Here is a 17,148-nt window from a genome sequence, read left to right as displayed (position 1 = left end):
AATGGGGCTGTGCCTAGGCCAACCATTGCAGCAACATGGGCTGCTGAAGCTGTTGAGGCGTGGGCTCAGTAGCTTGAGGCGGAGCTGCCTTCCAACGCATCTGAGCATGCTCGACAATGTCTCATATATTACCACGGCTTCTCTATACCTTAAGGAGGCTGCCACAGATGCCGGGGTGCTGGCAGCCAAGGCTGCTACTACGTCCGTCTTGGCCAGACGTATCCTTTGGTTGAGATCCTGGTCGGTGGATATGGATTCCAAGAAAACCCTGGAGGTGCTTCCTTTCAAGGGAGACATTCTCTTTGGAGAAGACCTCAATAAGATTGTGGCTGATCTGGCTACTGCTAAAACAGCTTGCCTACCTAGTACGGCTCCTTCCACACAGAAGGCTAAAAGTACTTTTCCTCTGCCCTTTCGTCCTCCAGGTAAAGCAAAAGGTCAGGCCTACCCAAAGCAAGCTCGTACTTCCAGACCTGCAAAGCCCAGACCGAAGCAAGCCTGGGCTGCCCGTCAGCCTGCTTCCAAAACTGACAAGCCTGCCACATGATGGAGCGGGCATCCCTCTGGGGGATCCCAGGGCGGGGGCCGACTTCTAGGTTTTGCCCAGGAATGGTTTAAGACCACTTCCGATGCCTGGGTAAGGTAAGTCGTCACTCGAGGTTACGCCGTACCCTTCCAGAATCATCCCCCTCATCAATTTTGCATGACAGATGTCCCTCTGGATCCGACAAAAGCAAACACTCTGCATTCGGTGGTACATTCCCTCCTGACCACAGGAGTGGTAGTACGGGTGCCTCTGGTTTAGAGAGGCAAGGGGTACTATTCACCGCTGTTTCTAGTCCCGAAACCGAACTGGTCCTCATGGCCCATTCTCAATCTGAAGTCCTTGAACAAGTATGTGCGGGTCTCCAAGTTTCATATGGAAACTCTGCGCTCTATTGTTCTGGCCTTGGAGCCTAGGGACTATATGGTCTCCCTGGACATCCAGGATGCCTACCTGCATATTCCTATAGCAGTGTCTCATCAGCAGTACCTGAGGTTTGCGGTGGGCAACCTACATTACCAATTTCGGGCGTTACCCTTTGGTTTGACAACGGCTCCCCAAGATTTCACCAAAGTAATGGCAGTCATGACGGCTACACTCCGCCATCAAAGGGTCAGGATCCTACCATACCTAGACGATTCGTTGATCCTGGCAAATTCCCCAGAAATTCTCCTGTGTCACCTAGATTTGACTGTCCAGGTCATGACAGCCCACGGGTGGCTTGTCAACTGGAAGAAATCATCCCTGGTTCCGGCTCGGAGCATGGTACACCTGGGAGCGTTATTGGACACTTACAACCAGCGGTTGTTCTTGCCTCAGGAGAAGGTCCTGAAACTTCAGGACAGGATTCGAAGCTTCCTATCTCGTCCGCAAGTGTCGATTCATTCGGTAATGCAAGTGCTAGGTCTCATGGTGTCGGCTTTCGACATGGTGGAGTATGCTCAATTCCATTCTCGCCCTCTGCAGAAGTTAATTCTGACCCAGTGGGACGGCCTGCCTCACCGGATCAGATCTCACATGATCACCTTGTCTCCGGAGGTCCGCCTGTAACTGAGCTGGTTGCTTCAGGACCATCGATTGAGCAGGAGCCATCCCTTCTGGATATCCAACTGGGTCCTGTGACCGACGGATGCCAGTCTGAGAGGTTGGGGCACGGTGTTCGAACAACACTCCCTTCAGGGTCGGTGGACCAAAGAGGAGTCTCTACTCCAGATAAACATTCTGGAACTGCGGCGGTGTTCAATGCATTGACAATGGCCCAGCATTTCATACAGAACAGACCTGTTCAAGGACGATCGAACAACGCCACCGCGGTGGCGTACATCAATCATCAAGGCGGCACTCGAAGCCTCATGGCAATGAGGGAAGTATCAAGGATCCTTCAGTGGGCAGAACTCCATCTGCCGGCCAAATCCGCAGTGTTCATTCCGGGGGTCCTACACTGGGAAGCGGACTATCTCAGTCATCAGGACGTACACGCCGGAGAATGGAGCCTTCATCCAGAAGTTTTTCAACTTCTCGTGGACAAGTGGGGCCTTCCAGATGTGGAACTGATGCCGTCTCGACATAATCACAAGGTACCGGTCTCCGGAGCAAGGACAAGGGATCCTCAATCAGCATTCGTGGATGCTCTGTCAATCCCATGGAACTTTCGGCTGCCGTATGTGTTCCCTCCGGCGTGTAATATGGAAGTTCAAGCAAGAAGGAAGGAAACCTGCTTCTCATCACTCCAGTGTGGCCCAGGTGGCACTGATTCTCCTATCTACAGGGCCTCTCGTTGGATCATCCCCTTCTACTTCCACAACGACCAGACCTCCTCGTTCAGGGCCCTTGTGTTTACCAGGACTTGACCCATCTGGCTTTGACAGCGTGGCTCTTGAAGCTTCCGTCCTGAGGGCCAAGGGTTTTTCTGAGGCGGTCGTTCAAACTATGTTGAAGGCCTGTAAGCCGGCTTCTGCTCGGATCTACCATAAGGTCTGGAATGATTACTTTACTTGGTGTGCATGTCATAATCATGACGTTTTCAAGTTTAGTACGGCCAAACTATTGGCCTTCCTACAACAGGGCCTGGACTTAGGCCTTCGTCTGGCCTCCCTCAAGGTTCACATCTCTGCCTTGTATGTTTGGTTTCAGAGAAAGATCGCTGCCCTACCTGATGTTTATACATTCACTCAGGGCATGTTGTGGATTCAGCATCCTTATGTGCCACCGGTGGCCCCTTGGGATCTGTCGGTGGTTTTGGAGGCCTTGCAAGAGCCTCCGTTTGAACCTCTTGCCTCTGCTGACCTTAAGTGGCTTTCCCTTAAGGTACTATTTTTGCTTTCTATTGCTTCAGCTAGAAGGGTCTCGGATTTGGGTGCCTTATCCTGTAAGTCTCCCCATTTGATTTTTCACGCGACCGGGCGGTTCTTAGAACGCGCCCGGGTTATTTACCCAAGGTGGTGTCTTCCTTCCACCTTAACCAGGAGATTGTGGTTCTGGTCTTTAATTCTCCTGAGTTGTCTTCCAAAGAGCAGTCTTTGGATGTGGTACGGATTCTCCATATCTATGTGAAGAGAACATCCTCCGTTAGGAAATCTGATTCTCTTTTTGTACTGTTTGATTTTCACAAACGTGGCTGGCCTGCTTCCAAGCAGACCTTGGCCAGATGGATTAGAATGGTGATTGCACATGCTTATGTACAGGCTGGTCGTCCGGTTCCTGCTACCATCAAAGCCCATTCTACTCGGTCGGTTGGACCTTCTTGGGCAGCCCACCGTGGTGTGACCCTTGAACAATTGTGCAAGGCAGCTACATGGTCCTCAGGGAACACGTTCATTAGGTTCTATGCCTTCGATATTTCCGCCTCCCAGGATGCTTCCTTTGTACGCCGGGTTCTTGTAAACGCTACAGTGCATCCCCTCCCGTAAGGAACTGCTTTAGGACATCCCCGATTTTATTCCTTGTGGAGCCCAGTGTACCCCGCAGCAGAAAACGAGATTTATGGTAAGAACTTACCTTTGTAAAATCTCTTTCTGCAAGGTACACTGGGCTCCACAAGGCGCCCACCCTGACGCACTTAGCTTCTTTGGGTTGGTGTGGAAATAGCTTCTGACACCCTCTCCTGTGCTGAGTGTGTGGTGTAATTGGCTACAAGCGATTGTCATCTCTAGTACCTGCTACTGCATTGGCCTGGTTAACGAAACTGAGCTCCTGTGCACGGAGGCGGGGTTATAGAGGAGGCGGCGCTGTGCATCTTGGGAACAGTCAAAGCTTTGAGCCTGTTGGTGCCTCGGATCAAGATCCTACTCTACACCCCCCGATGTTGTTCCTTGTGGAGCCCAGTGTACCTCGCAGAAAGAGATTTAACAACGGTAAGTTCTTACCATAAATCTCGTTTTTATCACTCAAAAGAGATTGCTCAGATACATCAGGTTTGTGAATTACTCGTTTCTGGGATTCAGCTACATCAGTGCTCTGATTCAGCTGTAGTATAGGTAACATCTGTTTGAAGGTAAGGAGTGGTGCTTAAAAGAAAATGTAAAAAGAGACCATTCAACCTTATCAGGATTGAAAGGGCAACGCACATGGGGCAAGTTTTATAGATGATGAGCACAGACAAGATACAATCATGTAAATAGTATCTGTGCTCCATCTCTGCCTGAACTTTATACATAAATTGGCAGAACTACTTGAAACGTAAGAATTCCAGTCATGCCAGGAGACTCTTGTGTTCCCGGGAGTGACATTAGTGGGTCAGTGGTTGGAGCTGAGTGCAGGAAGGCTTGATATAGTTCTTGAGCAAGAGGAGGTGTTGGAGTATGCAAACTTTGACTGAACTGGCAGGAGAAAGCGCAAGGTACAAGATGAGGCTAGCAGGGTTACACTGGGCTGGTGAGAAGAAACAAAAAACAAACTAGAACTGATGCTTAAGTCTTGACTGAACTGGAAACGGATGGAATGGAACAGAAGTCACACTGGAACTGACATTTGCTTCTTAACTGGACTAGATCCGGATGAAACAGAACTGAAGTCATACTGGAACCGATACTTGACCTGGACTGGAACCAGATGGAACAGAGCTTAAGTCAGGCTGGAACTGACACTTGCTTCTTAATGGGACTGGAACCGGATGAAACAGAACTGAAGTCATGCTAGAACTTGATAGTGTAAGAGCTTTCGCAGTATAGCAAATATATATTGATTCAAGCTTTTTCGCATTGATTAAGATATTTACTGTTAATCACAAATGTATTGATGTATCCTTAAATACTGCACAGATATTGAGAATCTATTTACTCAGAATATTATATTCAAAGCATGAATTGTTCAAGGGCATACAACACAAGATGTATTCAAGGCCAATCAGGCTGATCGCCAATATGTCTGAACATCGAGAACAGTGGGACCCTGTCCATTTGACCATCAGAAAGGATGTCTTGTCTATATGTACGGAAGGCTGATAAGCACAAGAAGCAATAAAACATATTCAAAGATGCTCTAATTGCTAATTATAATCTTATATGACAATTGATGTATTTCATACTCCAAGACATACATTGTATATTCTGATTGGCTAAAGTTATTGGCACGCACCGTTCCTTTGTTCTCAAAGTATTAAATAAACCCCTAGGACGGGCCCTAGCAGGTCAGCCATGATCTGTCTAGGTTACACATAAACCTGTGTGTGATCTTTTAATTTTCTGACCTCCAACCGGTTGCTCAAAGTACAGAATTCTGACTGATGACTGAAGAGAGTTGATAGACCAGACCTAGAGTGGTCAAAGTACCCTAACAAACTGATGCTTGAACTGGACTGGAACCAGATGGAACAGAACTGAAGTCAGGCTGGGACTGACACTTGTTTCTTAACCAAACTGGAACCAGATGGAACCAGAAGTACCTGTTCTGGAACCAGAACAGATACTTACAGTATATACTGTAAAACCAGCTGAACCACCCTAAGTGCAGATGTAAGTGGAGTAAGCTGCTGACAATAAGAACAGAATCACTAAGAATGCTGGTGCGAACTGGTACTGCTATTCACACAATGCAGAGATACAGAGCTTCTGGAATCAGAATCTGAAACACAGAAATCTGGAGTCTAGAGATGCAGCTATGGATAGCAACATTGTTCTGGCCACCTGCTGCTTGTTCGGTCTGCCCTCCCCTATCCAGCGATGATTGGAGGCCTAAGTCAGCTTACCGCTGCAGTACTTGGTTGGAAGACTTGGAATCAGATGACCCCAAGTGTCATGGTGACTTCCAGTAGCTGGAGATGGTGGGGAGACCTGCAGGGTACACTCAGGGAAGAACGGGGTGCATTGAAGGAAAAAGCAGGCCCTATGGGACTGACAGCAGGAGCTTTGCATGATATTTACAGAATAGCGCACCAGTTCACTGGTACAGTAAGTGCCGATGTGCGCTATTCCCAGTCCTGACAATTCCCAGTCAAGGCATGGTGATTGCTCCCAGGATACAAATCTGTAGTTTCTGGCTATACACCCCAAGCGAATTGATGTGTTCTCGGAAGTAGACCGCCACATCAGTGGGACCAACAGTGGAGTCACTGAAAAGAGCTACAGAAATACATAGGAATATAGAGCAAAATCTCTTGTTACTCTTTCTCCTCTAGCTCTTTACAATTAGTACCCTATAGACAGGGCCGGTGCTAGAATGTTCGGCGCCCCCCTGCAAACTATAAATTTGCACCCTCCCATACTTTACAAAAGGACAGCGCGAGCCTTTGGTGCACACCAAAAAAGGAGTGCGGTCTTACATGGTAGGGGCATGGCCACAGTATAGTAACGCCATTTCAAATTATGCCACAGTAGCACAATCTTATTCACATAACACCGCATGTAGTAGTGCTTCTTATACACAAAATCCCCCATGAAGTAGTGCCGCTTACACAAAACCCCACCCTGTAGTAATGCCGCTTACACAAAATGCCCCCTTAGTAGTGCAGCATACACAAAATTCCACCTGTGGTAGTACCGCTTATACAAAATTCTGCCTGTGGTAGTGCCGCTTATACAAAATTCTGCCTGTGGTAGTGCCGCTCCAATATGTTTTTTGTAAACATCATTACCAGATGTGCAGCACTGGCACAATCCCTCTGGGTACCTTAGGAGTCACTGCTACTTACTTTGGGTGGTTGGAGCAACACCCTTGGCCCCTCAGACTGACAGTGTGGTGTTAATGTGGCATCATAGCCAAGGACCGCACTCACAAAGTGTAACACGGACATGGCAGAGCAACTGCTGGCTGCTTCTCCTTCATGACGGTGTCCGATGCTCCGATCAGAGGCAAAAAAAAGACACTGGTTGAATGATGGCACTCATGCAGTGCCCCAGGCACCCCTAAACATGAAGTGCTGAATGCCGGCCAATTTGGACGTTTTTTAAAGAGGACATCATTTACAAGGCAAAACCATACCTTGTAAATGACTACCCCTTCAAAAAAAGTCCAAGTTCGGCTGGCATCACGCACGACTGGCAAACTTGGACTCAATGACATCACGCCCCATATATGTCAGTATTGTCATAAACATCTAGGCCCTGTATACCCACACTTTAGCCAGACACACGAGTTAAGGTTTTTATGGGGAGGGGTTTTGATTTGGTTGCTGAGTAAATTAGGGGGTGTTTCTTTTTACTTTTTATAAAAAATTTTGAAGCTGGGGCTCTATTTTTTCATATGGATGTTGGACAGAGTGTTGTCTTATTACTGAGCATATCAGTGTTGTTATCGTTCATGTTTTCTTTATTTTCTTTCTAGTTTAATCAATGGAAAGACCCCATATAGTGGTTGCCTTACCCACATGTTACCTGTCAGGTGGTGGGGTGTCCTCCAATGGTCAGACTGCAGGGATCTCTGGTCAGGCTGGGGCTGTCACCCGTCGCAGGTGCTCGTGGGAGCGGGCAGTCTTGTGTTTCTCTGGCCGTTCCATGTTTTCGGGGGCCTCTGCTCGGGTCGCGGGGGTTTCAAGGCCTTTTCTCTTTGCTGTGGCCATGGGCGTTCCCAGGATCAGGCCGTGATCAGGGGCCTGTCTGGTTTCCCTGTCAGGCGTCGGGTCCCGGCTGCTGGAGCATGCAGGGGTGGGTGCGCTTACCGAGCAGTTGCTAGGCACCCGCGAGGGAAGCAGCCACACGTCTGAGGATCTCCTGGAGCAGCCACGCATCTGAGAGCACATGGCTCCGGGTCCCGGACAAGTGCTGGTGGGTCGGGCAGCCCCATTAGTGAGGCGGTCAGGAGGATAAGGTGAAAGTGGCGCCAAGGAGCAGCAACACTGGAGTGCTGCAGAACAATGCTAGGTCGCATAGGCAAGCTAGGCGCCGTTATGTGTTAAGAGGATAGACACTGCCTGCGAGGGGGACAGGCGGTGCATCAGCGGGGATGCAGGTCAGCTAGAGCACGTCTCCTGCCTGGCGCCTACCTGCACTGCATCCCTTTGCTGAGCGGTTAGCGCCGGGCCTGCCTATAGACCTTGTTAAAATAAATTCTCTATCAGTTTATCCAGGGTGATCAGACATCCATTATTGAGGCAACTGATACAATGTAAGAGAACAAAATGCTTTATTGACGGTTTAATAAAATAACCTCATTAGTGCATTGAAGAACAACACAGCATTTTCTGTACAGTATTTCTCCATTAATACTGGGTTTTCTATATTTGTATAAGGTGCAAATGTTCCTTTTGTGCAAGTGAAAGTGTAAAAGTGTCTGGTAAAAGAACAATGTTGAATCAGATAACCCAGCAAGTAAAATAAAGGAAATATAATTTCTCTTAATAAACTGTTTAAATCTGTAAGAGTAGCGCTAGTCCAGCTAGAACCCACTTTGATGGGTTCTCCTTTGTCTTCAGATTAAATGTCCATACATAGGTTGGTCCTCTCTGGCGGGTCTTATAAACAGGACAGGCATATATGTTGCGGGTCTCTTGCTTATCCACAGGGATAGCCTTGATGAAGATGACGGGCATGCCTGGAGTCAATTCCTTCAACCTCGCATCTGTGATAATACCAGTCTGTAAAATAATAGTAGAACCATGCTATAAACAGCACATACTGTATATATTAACAGGATCGTGATTGGTTTATTGAAAAATCAGGTAAGACTTATTGAGCAGGGTCACTTAGTAGTTCTTGATTTAGCTCAACTAAAATACAAACTACTACTAACTACAGTACATTTACAGTATAACATTGCGGACCCTGAAACACAGCAGAATGCATATGGTAACAAGAAATAATTGGGGCAATAGCGTGCCCTGCTGAATACATGCCTGCTCCTCCTCTTCTTGAGTTGGATACCAACTCTTGCATACAGTTGTGCCCCAGATGAATTGTCAGCCAGGGACATGCCTGTATACTGTATGCAGGATGGCATGCAATAAGATGATGCGATCAGACGCATTCTGGTTGCATGTCCTGATATCCTGTATGCTGCTGGGAAAGTAGAACTTATGTTACTAAAGGGATTTTGGTCAAGGAACTGCCATGGTCAGAGGAGATTGTATTCCTTGCACTGCAACTGGGATGGTCATATGAAACAGAATTACTGTAGCATGGAGAGGACATGAGATGGCACAAAACTGAATGACCAACAGAAGCTAAAATTAACAGGGTAAATATAAATTCATTGGTGCTATAAGGAATTTAATACTCTATAATTAATACACTTTTGCCCATGGACTGACCCCCAAATGAAGTCTGGATCTGCTTCTTGTGCCCTTAAGGATTTTTTGCAAACATTTTTGTTTATGGTCATGAAGAGTTCTATTATGCTGCTATTAATGAGGCTGCATAGGGGTTGCAGCCTGTTCACTGGGCGAAATGTCTTCAAATCAAGGTACTGTACACAACAATTAATAAGCCAATAGGTGCGGGGCTTTGTGGTGACTCCTATCACATGCATCAAGATGGGAGAGGGGTTTCATTATATCTGTCACGCAGGACACCAAATGACTAGCTGCAGCACTGCAGCCATGGTTGTGTGTCCGTTGTTTTCTGGCTGATTACTGTGCAATGTCAATGAGTGATGTGAGGAAATGAGATTACAAGCGTTGAAAATAGTGCTCAGTTGTTTGATCTTTGTACTTGTGGTTCTCTTGTCCTATCTACAAGGGAACTGGGAGGTCATAACAGCATACATGGACATTGGTTTCTCTCCAAAGCCTGGTATTTTACTCTCATATGGTGGGTGATGTTAGGATGTCTTTCCAGGAGGAGACCATATATTGTACGTACAGTATATATGTTAGTTGTATATCCCCAGATCAGGGGCAGCCCTATGGTTTACACACCAGCTGGTGTGATGTCTCCCCTTTTTAAATAAGTTTTATTTTATCTCTATAATACAGACTAACATTTTCTGTTCTGTAGCAAACTGTTCCCAATTTTTCTTCAGAAACAGAATTATATCTCATCTGATTATACTTTGCCATGGAAACTATGTCTACAGGATTCTACTTTACATATTCAGTTCAAACCCCCCAAAAACTGTCTAATTGCAAGATAAATTATCTTATATTACTGAGATAGATGCAAGAAAGGAACATTTCTGGGTTTTAAGCACAACAGATATATTAATGATAAATGATTATGTGCAGATGGAGGATAGATGCTTTTTATTAATGTGTTTACGAGCAGCCATTTTTAAATAGTTCTTGTTCCTTGGAAAACTGTCACATAGATATAAATTATACAGGGGAGAGAGTGGGTTTGTGTTAGTTATCTTTAGCCCACATATCATAGATATTTTATTAGAAATATATGACTATTTATTAACTACATATTTCATCTGATGTAATAGGGTCCGAGTTTGCTGAGGTCCGGGATTTCGAACAAGATTGCCCGTATTTTTAAAGCAGCAATCATTTACACAGCAAAACCAGGTTGATTTTGCATTAGAAATGATTGCCGCTTTAAAAATGTTTCTCTATTGTCAGCATAGTGTATCTGTCTACGAAATATACCAAACCCGGCTTAATTGTTTGTGAAACTCTTCTGGCTGCGTCTTATCACAGATGTTTGTGTCAGTGGTTCTGACCTGTGACAACTTACATTTCTGCCACAGTAGCTGCGTAAGTTTACATCAGTTCCTAAATTTCTAGGCAAATTCATTATCTTGGCCTTTATGGTCATGTTCAAACCTGCTCTTTGCCTATGGGGGTCATTCCGAGTTGATCGTAGCTGTGCTAAATTTAGCACAGCTACGATCATCTTTCCTGACATGCGGGGGGACGTCCTGCACAGGGCTAGCCCGCCCCACATGTCAGTGCCGGCCCCCTGGCTGAAGTGCAAAGGCATCGCACAGCGGCAATGCCTTTGCACTTCAGGAGCAGCTCCCGGCCAGCGCAGCTTTAGCGAGCTGGCCGGGAGCTATTCCTCGCTCCCCGGCCTGCAGCGGCTGCGTATGACGTCACGCAGCCGCTGCGGCCTGCCCCCCGTTCGGTCTGGCCATGCCTGCGTTGGCCGGACAGCGCCTACGAAACAGCCAAACGCCGCCATTTCGCCCCCACCCGCCCATCGATCGCCTCTGCCTGTCAATCAGGCAGAGGCGATCACTGTCCTGCTACGGCCTTCGGCCGTCCGGCATGCGCATCACGGCACCGGCGCATGCGCAGCAGGGACCCGTTAGCTCTGCTGCATTAAAACGCAGCGAGCGAACAGGTCGGAATGACCCCCTATGAGCGGACTCAATAAGAGCCACCACCCATTATTCACATTACAAAGTCCAAGGACAGTATAAGGACTCCACTAATGTGACTGGAAATGGACTGAAACTGTAGGATGAAATATAAACTTATCAAGGCTGTACCTTCCCCTTCCCCATACTCTGCGGTCTTCTAATCTATCATACACTGTAAAGCTGTAGCATATTTACATTTTCAGTTGAATATACGTTTCTATCTGAAACCTTGAAAATCAAAGCAAACTAAATAGTTACATATTGTTCTTCATCTTCTTTAGGGCTGTCAACTAGGTCTGGTCATGTTAAAAGAAAGTTTGACACATCCATTGTCTGTTTTGGATTTCACTTTACCAGTCAACCTTGAAGATTGTCCTTTATTAATTAGTGCACAGACTTGCTCTCTCACACTTTCAAAGACTGGTTGCTAATATATAAAGCTGATTTTGTAAAAGGGGAATAACTAAACACTCAGATAATGTGCCAGATGACCCACTTATATGAGTCCTTTAAAATTGTAATGAAGCTTCTTGAAGATAATTGGCACTGGATAAAAGAGGATAACACTGCATGCTTAATACATTGCTGTACTCATGCAGCAGGGATAGGAAGGGCAGGTTTTGTAGTGTTATACCCCTTTCACACTGCCAATGCCGGATCCCACCCGGGAATTGGAAACGGGTCCTTCCTGGGTGGGATCCGGCATTGGCAGCTGCTGCAGGCTTCCCCGACCAGGCAATATGCCAGGTGGGTTGCCACAGCAGCGAGGGGCGGAGGTGGAGGCGGCGCTGGGAGATGAGATCATCTCTGCGCTGCCTCTCCCTGCTGTAGTAAACGGGTCCCGGGATGCTTCGACCCGGGAGCCCGTTTACGCAGCCACTGACCAGGTATTCAATCCGGGTATAACACTGCTTTATTCCCAGGTTGAATTGCCGGGTCAGGCGACCCGCAATTTCGGCTATGCCCCTTTCACACCTCACGCTGACCAGGCAATATGCCGGGTCGATACCGGGTTATTTGTGCGGTGTGAAGGGGTATTACACTGCTGTACTCACGCAGTAGAGATAGGAAGGGCAGGTTTTGTAGCGTTATATTGATGTACTCATGTAGTAGAGATAGGAAGGGCAGGTTTTGTAGTATTACACTGCTGTACTCACGTAGTAGAGATAGGAAGGGCAGGTTTTGTAGTGTTACATTGCTGTACTCATGTAGTAGGGATAGGAAGGGCAGGTTTTGTAGTGTTATATTGCTGTACTCATGTAGTAGGGATAGGAAGGGCAGGTTTTGTAGTATTACACTGCTGTCCCCAGGGCCGTCTTAACAGCAGTGTAGGCCCCTGGGCACAGCAATCCACTGGGCCCCCTACCCATCCTCCAGCGGTAGGGGTGAAGGTGCTATCAGTGGCATCTTTGATGTCCTGTAGGCGGTAGGGGGTGTTCTATCTTCTGCTCAGCATGTAGGACCCGGAGCAGTAATTTCTGCTAATTACTCCTTTACTGCACAGATGGGGCTAAACTGTAGGGCTGAATGAAGAAGCCCTGGTACATGACTTCCAGGGTGGTAGGGGGTGTTTAATACGTAGGGGAGGGGTGGCTAGTGGAGTGGGCTTAATATTTATCATTTTCCGGTGGGAGGACAGCTTGCTTAACTGCAGATATATCAAGTAAATGAAAATATATTTTTTAGCTTTGAATGGGATAAAAAACTAGAGAGTCCAACCTTTCAGAAGGTTCTGAGGACTTGGGGATCAGAGTTTAGGAGCCAGAGCAATTCACCAACAAAAATCTAAAACTGCATATTAGGCGTGTGGAGCTGGAGCAGGGACCGGCTTGCTTGAAGGCTAATATCTCTAGCTCTGGGTATAGTAGAGACAAGCTGCCAGTGTCCACCGAAAGGGGAGAGTCCCAGCTTTTGGCTTATACCCTCAGGAAAACTCTAAGTCAGACAAAACCCAAGATATCTGGCTGGGAAGAGCAATTAACAGGCTTGGATGGGGACCACTGCTTTCAAGTTGGCTATCTTCGGTTTCCCAGGGCCGATTTTAAAAAATCTGCTACCCCTGGAAAGAGGGGACCCTCAGCTATCAGCCTAGTGCCTTTATACTCCTGGGCCCCTTGGGCAAGAGCCCATTGAGCCCATACAAAAAGACGGCCCTGGCTGTACTCATGTCACAGGGATAGGAAGGGCAGGTTTTGTAGTGTTACATTGCTCTACTCATGAAGCAGGGATAGGAAGGGCAGGTTTTATAGTGCTACATTACTGTACTCACATAGCAGGGACAGGAATTGCAGGTTTTGTAGTGTTACATTGCTGTACTCACGTGGCAGGGATAGGAAAGGCAGGTATTGTAGTGTTACATTGCTGTACTCATGTCACAGGGATAGGAAGGGCAGGTTTTGTAGTGTTACATTGCTGTACTCATGTAGCAGGGATAGTAAGGGCAGGTTTTGTAGTGTTACATTGCTGTTCTCACGTAGCAGGGACAGGAATTGCAGGTTTTGTAGTGTTACATTGCTGTACTCATGTAGCAGATAAAGGAAATGCAGGTTTTGTAGTGTTACATTGCTGTACTCACGTATCAGGGACAGGAATTGCAGGTTTTGTAGTGTTACATTGCTCTACTCACGTAGCAGGGACAGGAACTGCAGGTTTTGTAGTGTTACATTGCTGTACTCATGTAGCAGGGATAGCAAGGGCAGGTTTTATAGTGTTACATTGCTGTACTCACGTAGCAGGGATAGGAAGGGCAGGTTTTATAGTGCTACATTACTGTACTCACATAGCAGGGACAGGAATTGCAGGTTTTGTGATGTTACATTGCTGTACTCACGTGGCAGGGATTGGAAAGGCAGGTATTGTAGTGTTACATTGCTGTACTCATGTCACAGGGATAGGAAGGGCAGGTTTTGTAGTGTTACATTGCTGTACTCATGTAGCAGGGATAGTAAGGGCAGGTTTTGTAGTGTTATATTGCTGTTCTCACGTAGCAGGGACAGGAATTGCAGGTTTTGTAGTGTTACATTGCTGTACTCATGTAGCAGATAAAGGAAAGGCAGGTTTTGTAGTGTTACATTGCTGTACTCACGTAGCAGGGACAGGAATTGCAGGTTTTGTAGTGTTATATTGCTGTACTCATGTAGCAGGGATAGTAAGGGCAGGTTTTGTAGTGTTACATTGCTGTTCTCACATAGCTGGGACAGGAATTGCAGGTTTTGTAGTGTTACATTGCTCTACTCACGTAGTAGGGACAGGAATTGCAGGTTTTGTAGTGTTACATTGCTGTACTCATGTAGCAGGGATAGGAAGGGCAGGTTTTATAGTGCTACATTACTGTACTCACATAGCAGGGACAGGAATTGCAGGTTTTGTAGTGTTACATTGCTGTACTCACGTGGCAGGGATAGGAAAGGCAGGTATTGTAGTGTTACATTGCTGTACTCATGTCACAGGGATAGGAAGGGCAGGTTTTGTAGTGTTACATTGCTGTACTCATGTAGCAGGGATAGGAAGGCTAGGTTTTGTAGTGTTACATTGCTGTTCTCACGTAGCAGGGACAGGAATTGCAGGTTTTGTAGTGTTACATTGCTGTACTCACGTAGTAGGGATAGGAATTGCAGGTTTTGTAGTGTTACATTGCTGTTCTCACGTAGCAGGGACAGGAAGGACAGGTTTTGTAGTGTTACATTGCTGTTCTCACGTAGCAGGGACAGGAATTGCAGGTTTTGTAGTGTTACATTGCTGTACTCATGTAGCAGATAAAGGAAAGGCAGGTTTTGTAGTGTTACATTGCTGTACTCACGTATCAGGGACAGGAATTGCAGGTTTTGTAGTGTTACATTGCTGTACTCACATAGCAGGGACAGGAATTGCAGGTTTTGTAGTGTTATATTGCTGTACTCATGTAGCAGGGATAGTAAGGGCAGGTTTTGTAGTGTTACATTGCTGTACTCATGTAGCAGGGATAGGAAGGGCAGGTTTTGTAGTGTTACATTGCTGTACTCATGTAGCAGGGATAGGAAGGCAAGGTTTTGTAGTGTTACATTGCTGTTCTCACGTAGCAGGGACAGGAATTGCAGGTTTTGTAGTGTTACATTGCTGTACTCACGTAGCAGGGACAGGAATTGCAGGTTTTGTAGTGTTACATTGCTGTACTCACGTAGTAGGGATAGGAATTGCAGGTTTTGTAGTGTTATACCGCATTCAGATCGCAAATGCCGGATCCCACCCGGTAAAAGAAACGTGTACTTACCGGGTGGGATCCGGCATTTGCTCCCCTCTGCTGGCTTTCCGACCCGGCAATATACCGGGTCGGTTGCCATAGCAGCGGGGGGGGGAGGGGGCGCAGCAGCAGCAGGGGCGGGGGTGGAGGCGGCGCTGGGAGATGAGCTCATCTCCTGCGCCGCCTCTCCCTATGCTGTGAATGGGAACCGTGTCGCATCGACGCGGCTCCCATTCACACTGCACCTGACCCGGTATTCAATCCGGGTATAATCCTTCTTTTATACCGGGTTGAATTACCGGGTCAGGCGACCCGCTAATTCCGGCAGAGTGCTTTCACATCGCACACTGACCCGTGTCGACACGGCAATATGCCGTGTCGATACCGGGTTATTTGTGCGATGTGAAAGGGGTATTACATTGCTGTTCTCACGTAGCAGGGACAGGAAGGGCAGGTTTTGTAGTGTTACATTGCTGTTCTCACATAGCTGGGACAGGAATTGCAGGTTTGTAGTGTTACATTGCTGTACTCACGTAGTAGGGATAGGAAAGGCAGGTTTTGTAGTGTTACATTGCTGTTCTCACGTAGCAGGGACATGAATTGCAGGTTTTGTAGTGTTACCTTGCTGTACTCACGTAGCAGGGATAGGAAAGGCAGGTTTTGTAGTGTTACATGGCTGTACTCAAGTCGAAGGGATAGGAAGGGCAGGTTTTATAGTGCTACTAACAAACATATTTAAAATGTAATACTCAGATACTGTAGGTGAGAAATCTACTAGTTGTTATAAACTAAAAAGAACAGGGCAAGTCCATAAATGAAAATGTTAACTGTATATAGAATATGATACTACTAAATGCAGTCCAACTTTAAAGGCCTGTGATACAGCCAACAGGAAAAACTCATTCTTCAAAGGTTCTTTTGCATTAAAAATGTAGCAGCTGTCCCCTATTTTAACTAAATATGGCAGTGCTTAAATAGTTAACAGTTACGTCTAATGTATGTTATCTTATTTCAGAACACTATTATACCTGGGTATCCCAACGTGCTCCCTCCATAAACAGGCCGTGAACGTAGGCACCTTCTCGCGGAGGACTGCTAAAGTCCTCTCTATTCTTCTTGGTCACATCACATTGAAGGGTCATCTTATCAAGGGGCCACTCATTCTTCCTGGCCATGGACTGCATGATAGCTGTAAGGAAGGACTGAGGATTGAAGAAGCCAGCCAGCCAGACAGCAGATGGTAAAGCAAAGTCCCCTGTCCAGGTCTCCAGCTCCTTTATACGACTGAGAAGGTCAACAAACCAGCTGGCTAGACCAGCCATGGATGGATAGGCTCTCTTGGTCCATGAATCAGGAACTTGGTCCAGAAAAATTGCATTCTGCAAATTTTCCATATCACTAGTCATGGTCAACTCTCCCTGATAGACAATGAGGTAAAAAGAAGTTTAATATTTCAATCATTTTGTAATTAAACCTCATCAGTATCTCTATAAGTGTTCAGTTACACATACACACAGATATTCTGCATATAGAATACTTAATGGGAAAAATAAGATTTTACTTACCGATAAATCTATTTCTCATAGTCCGTAGTGGATGCTGGGGACTCCGTCAGGACCATGGGGAATAGCGGCTCCGCAGGAGACAGGGCACAAAAGCAAGCTTTTAGGATCACATGGTGTGTACTGGCTCCTCCCCCTATGACCCTCCT

At 46.6% G+C, this 17,148-nt stretch overlaps 1 protein-coding gene across 7 annotated transcripts in view; it reads right to left on the bottom strand.

Annotated features, from left to right (window-relative positions):
- Positions 1 to 8,084: 8,084 nt before the first annotated feature.
- Positions 8,085 to 17,148, bottom strand: part of DNAH9 (dynein axonemal heavy chain 9) — a 1,014,643-nt gene continuing 1,005,579 nt past the window's right edge. For all 7 annotated transcript variants that reach the window (XM_063960955.1, XM_063960958.1, XM_063960957.1 and 4 more), the window contains 2 exons: positions 16,466 to 16,855; positions 8,085 to 8,552 (listed from right to left, as the gene is read on the bottom strand). In XM_063960955.1, coding sequence (XP_063817025.1) covers positions 8,325 to 8,552; positions 16,466 to 16,855 — 618 coding nt within the window. In that variant the 3' untranslated portion in view covers positions 8,085 to 8,324. The remainder of the gene's footprint in view (positions 8,553 to 16,465; positions 16,856 to 17,148) is intronic.

Source organism: Pseudophryne corroboree, chromosome 3 (assembly GCF_028390025.1).
Source record: "Pseudophryne corroboree isolate aPseCor3 chromosome 3, aPseCor3.hap2, whole genome shotgun sequence".
NCBI classification, from domain to species: domain Eukaryota; kingdom Metazoa; phylum Chordata; class Amphibia; order Anura; family Myobatrachidae; genus Pseudophryne; species Pseudophryne corroboree.
This window is presented reverse-complemented; position numbering and strand designations above follow the sequence as displayed.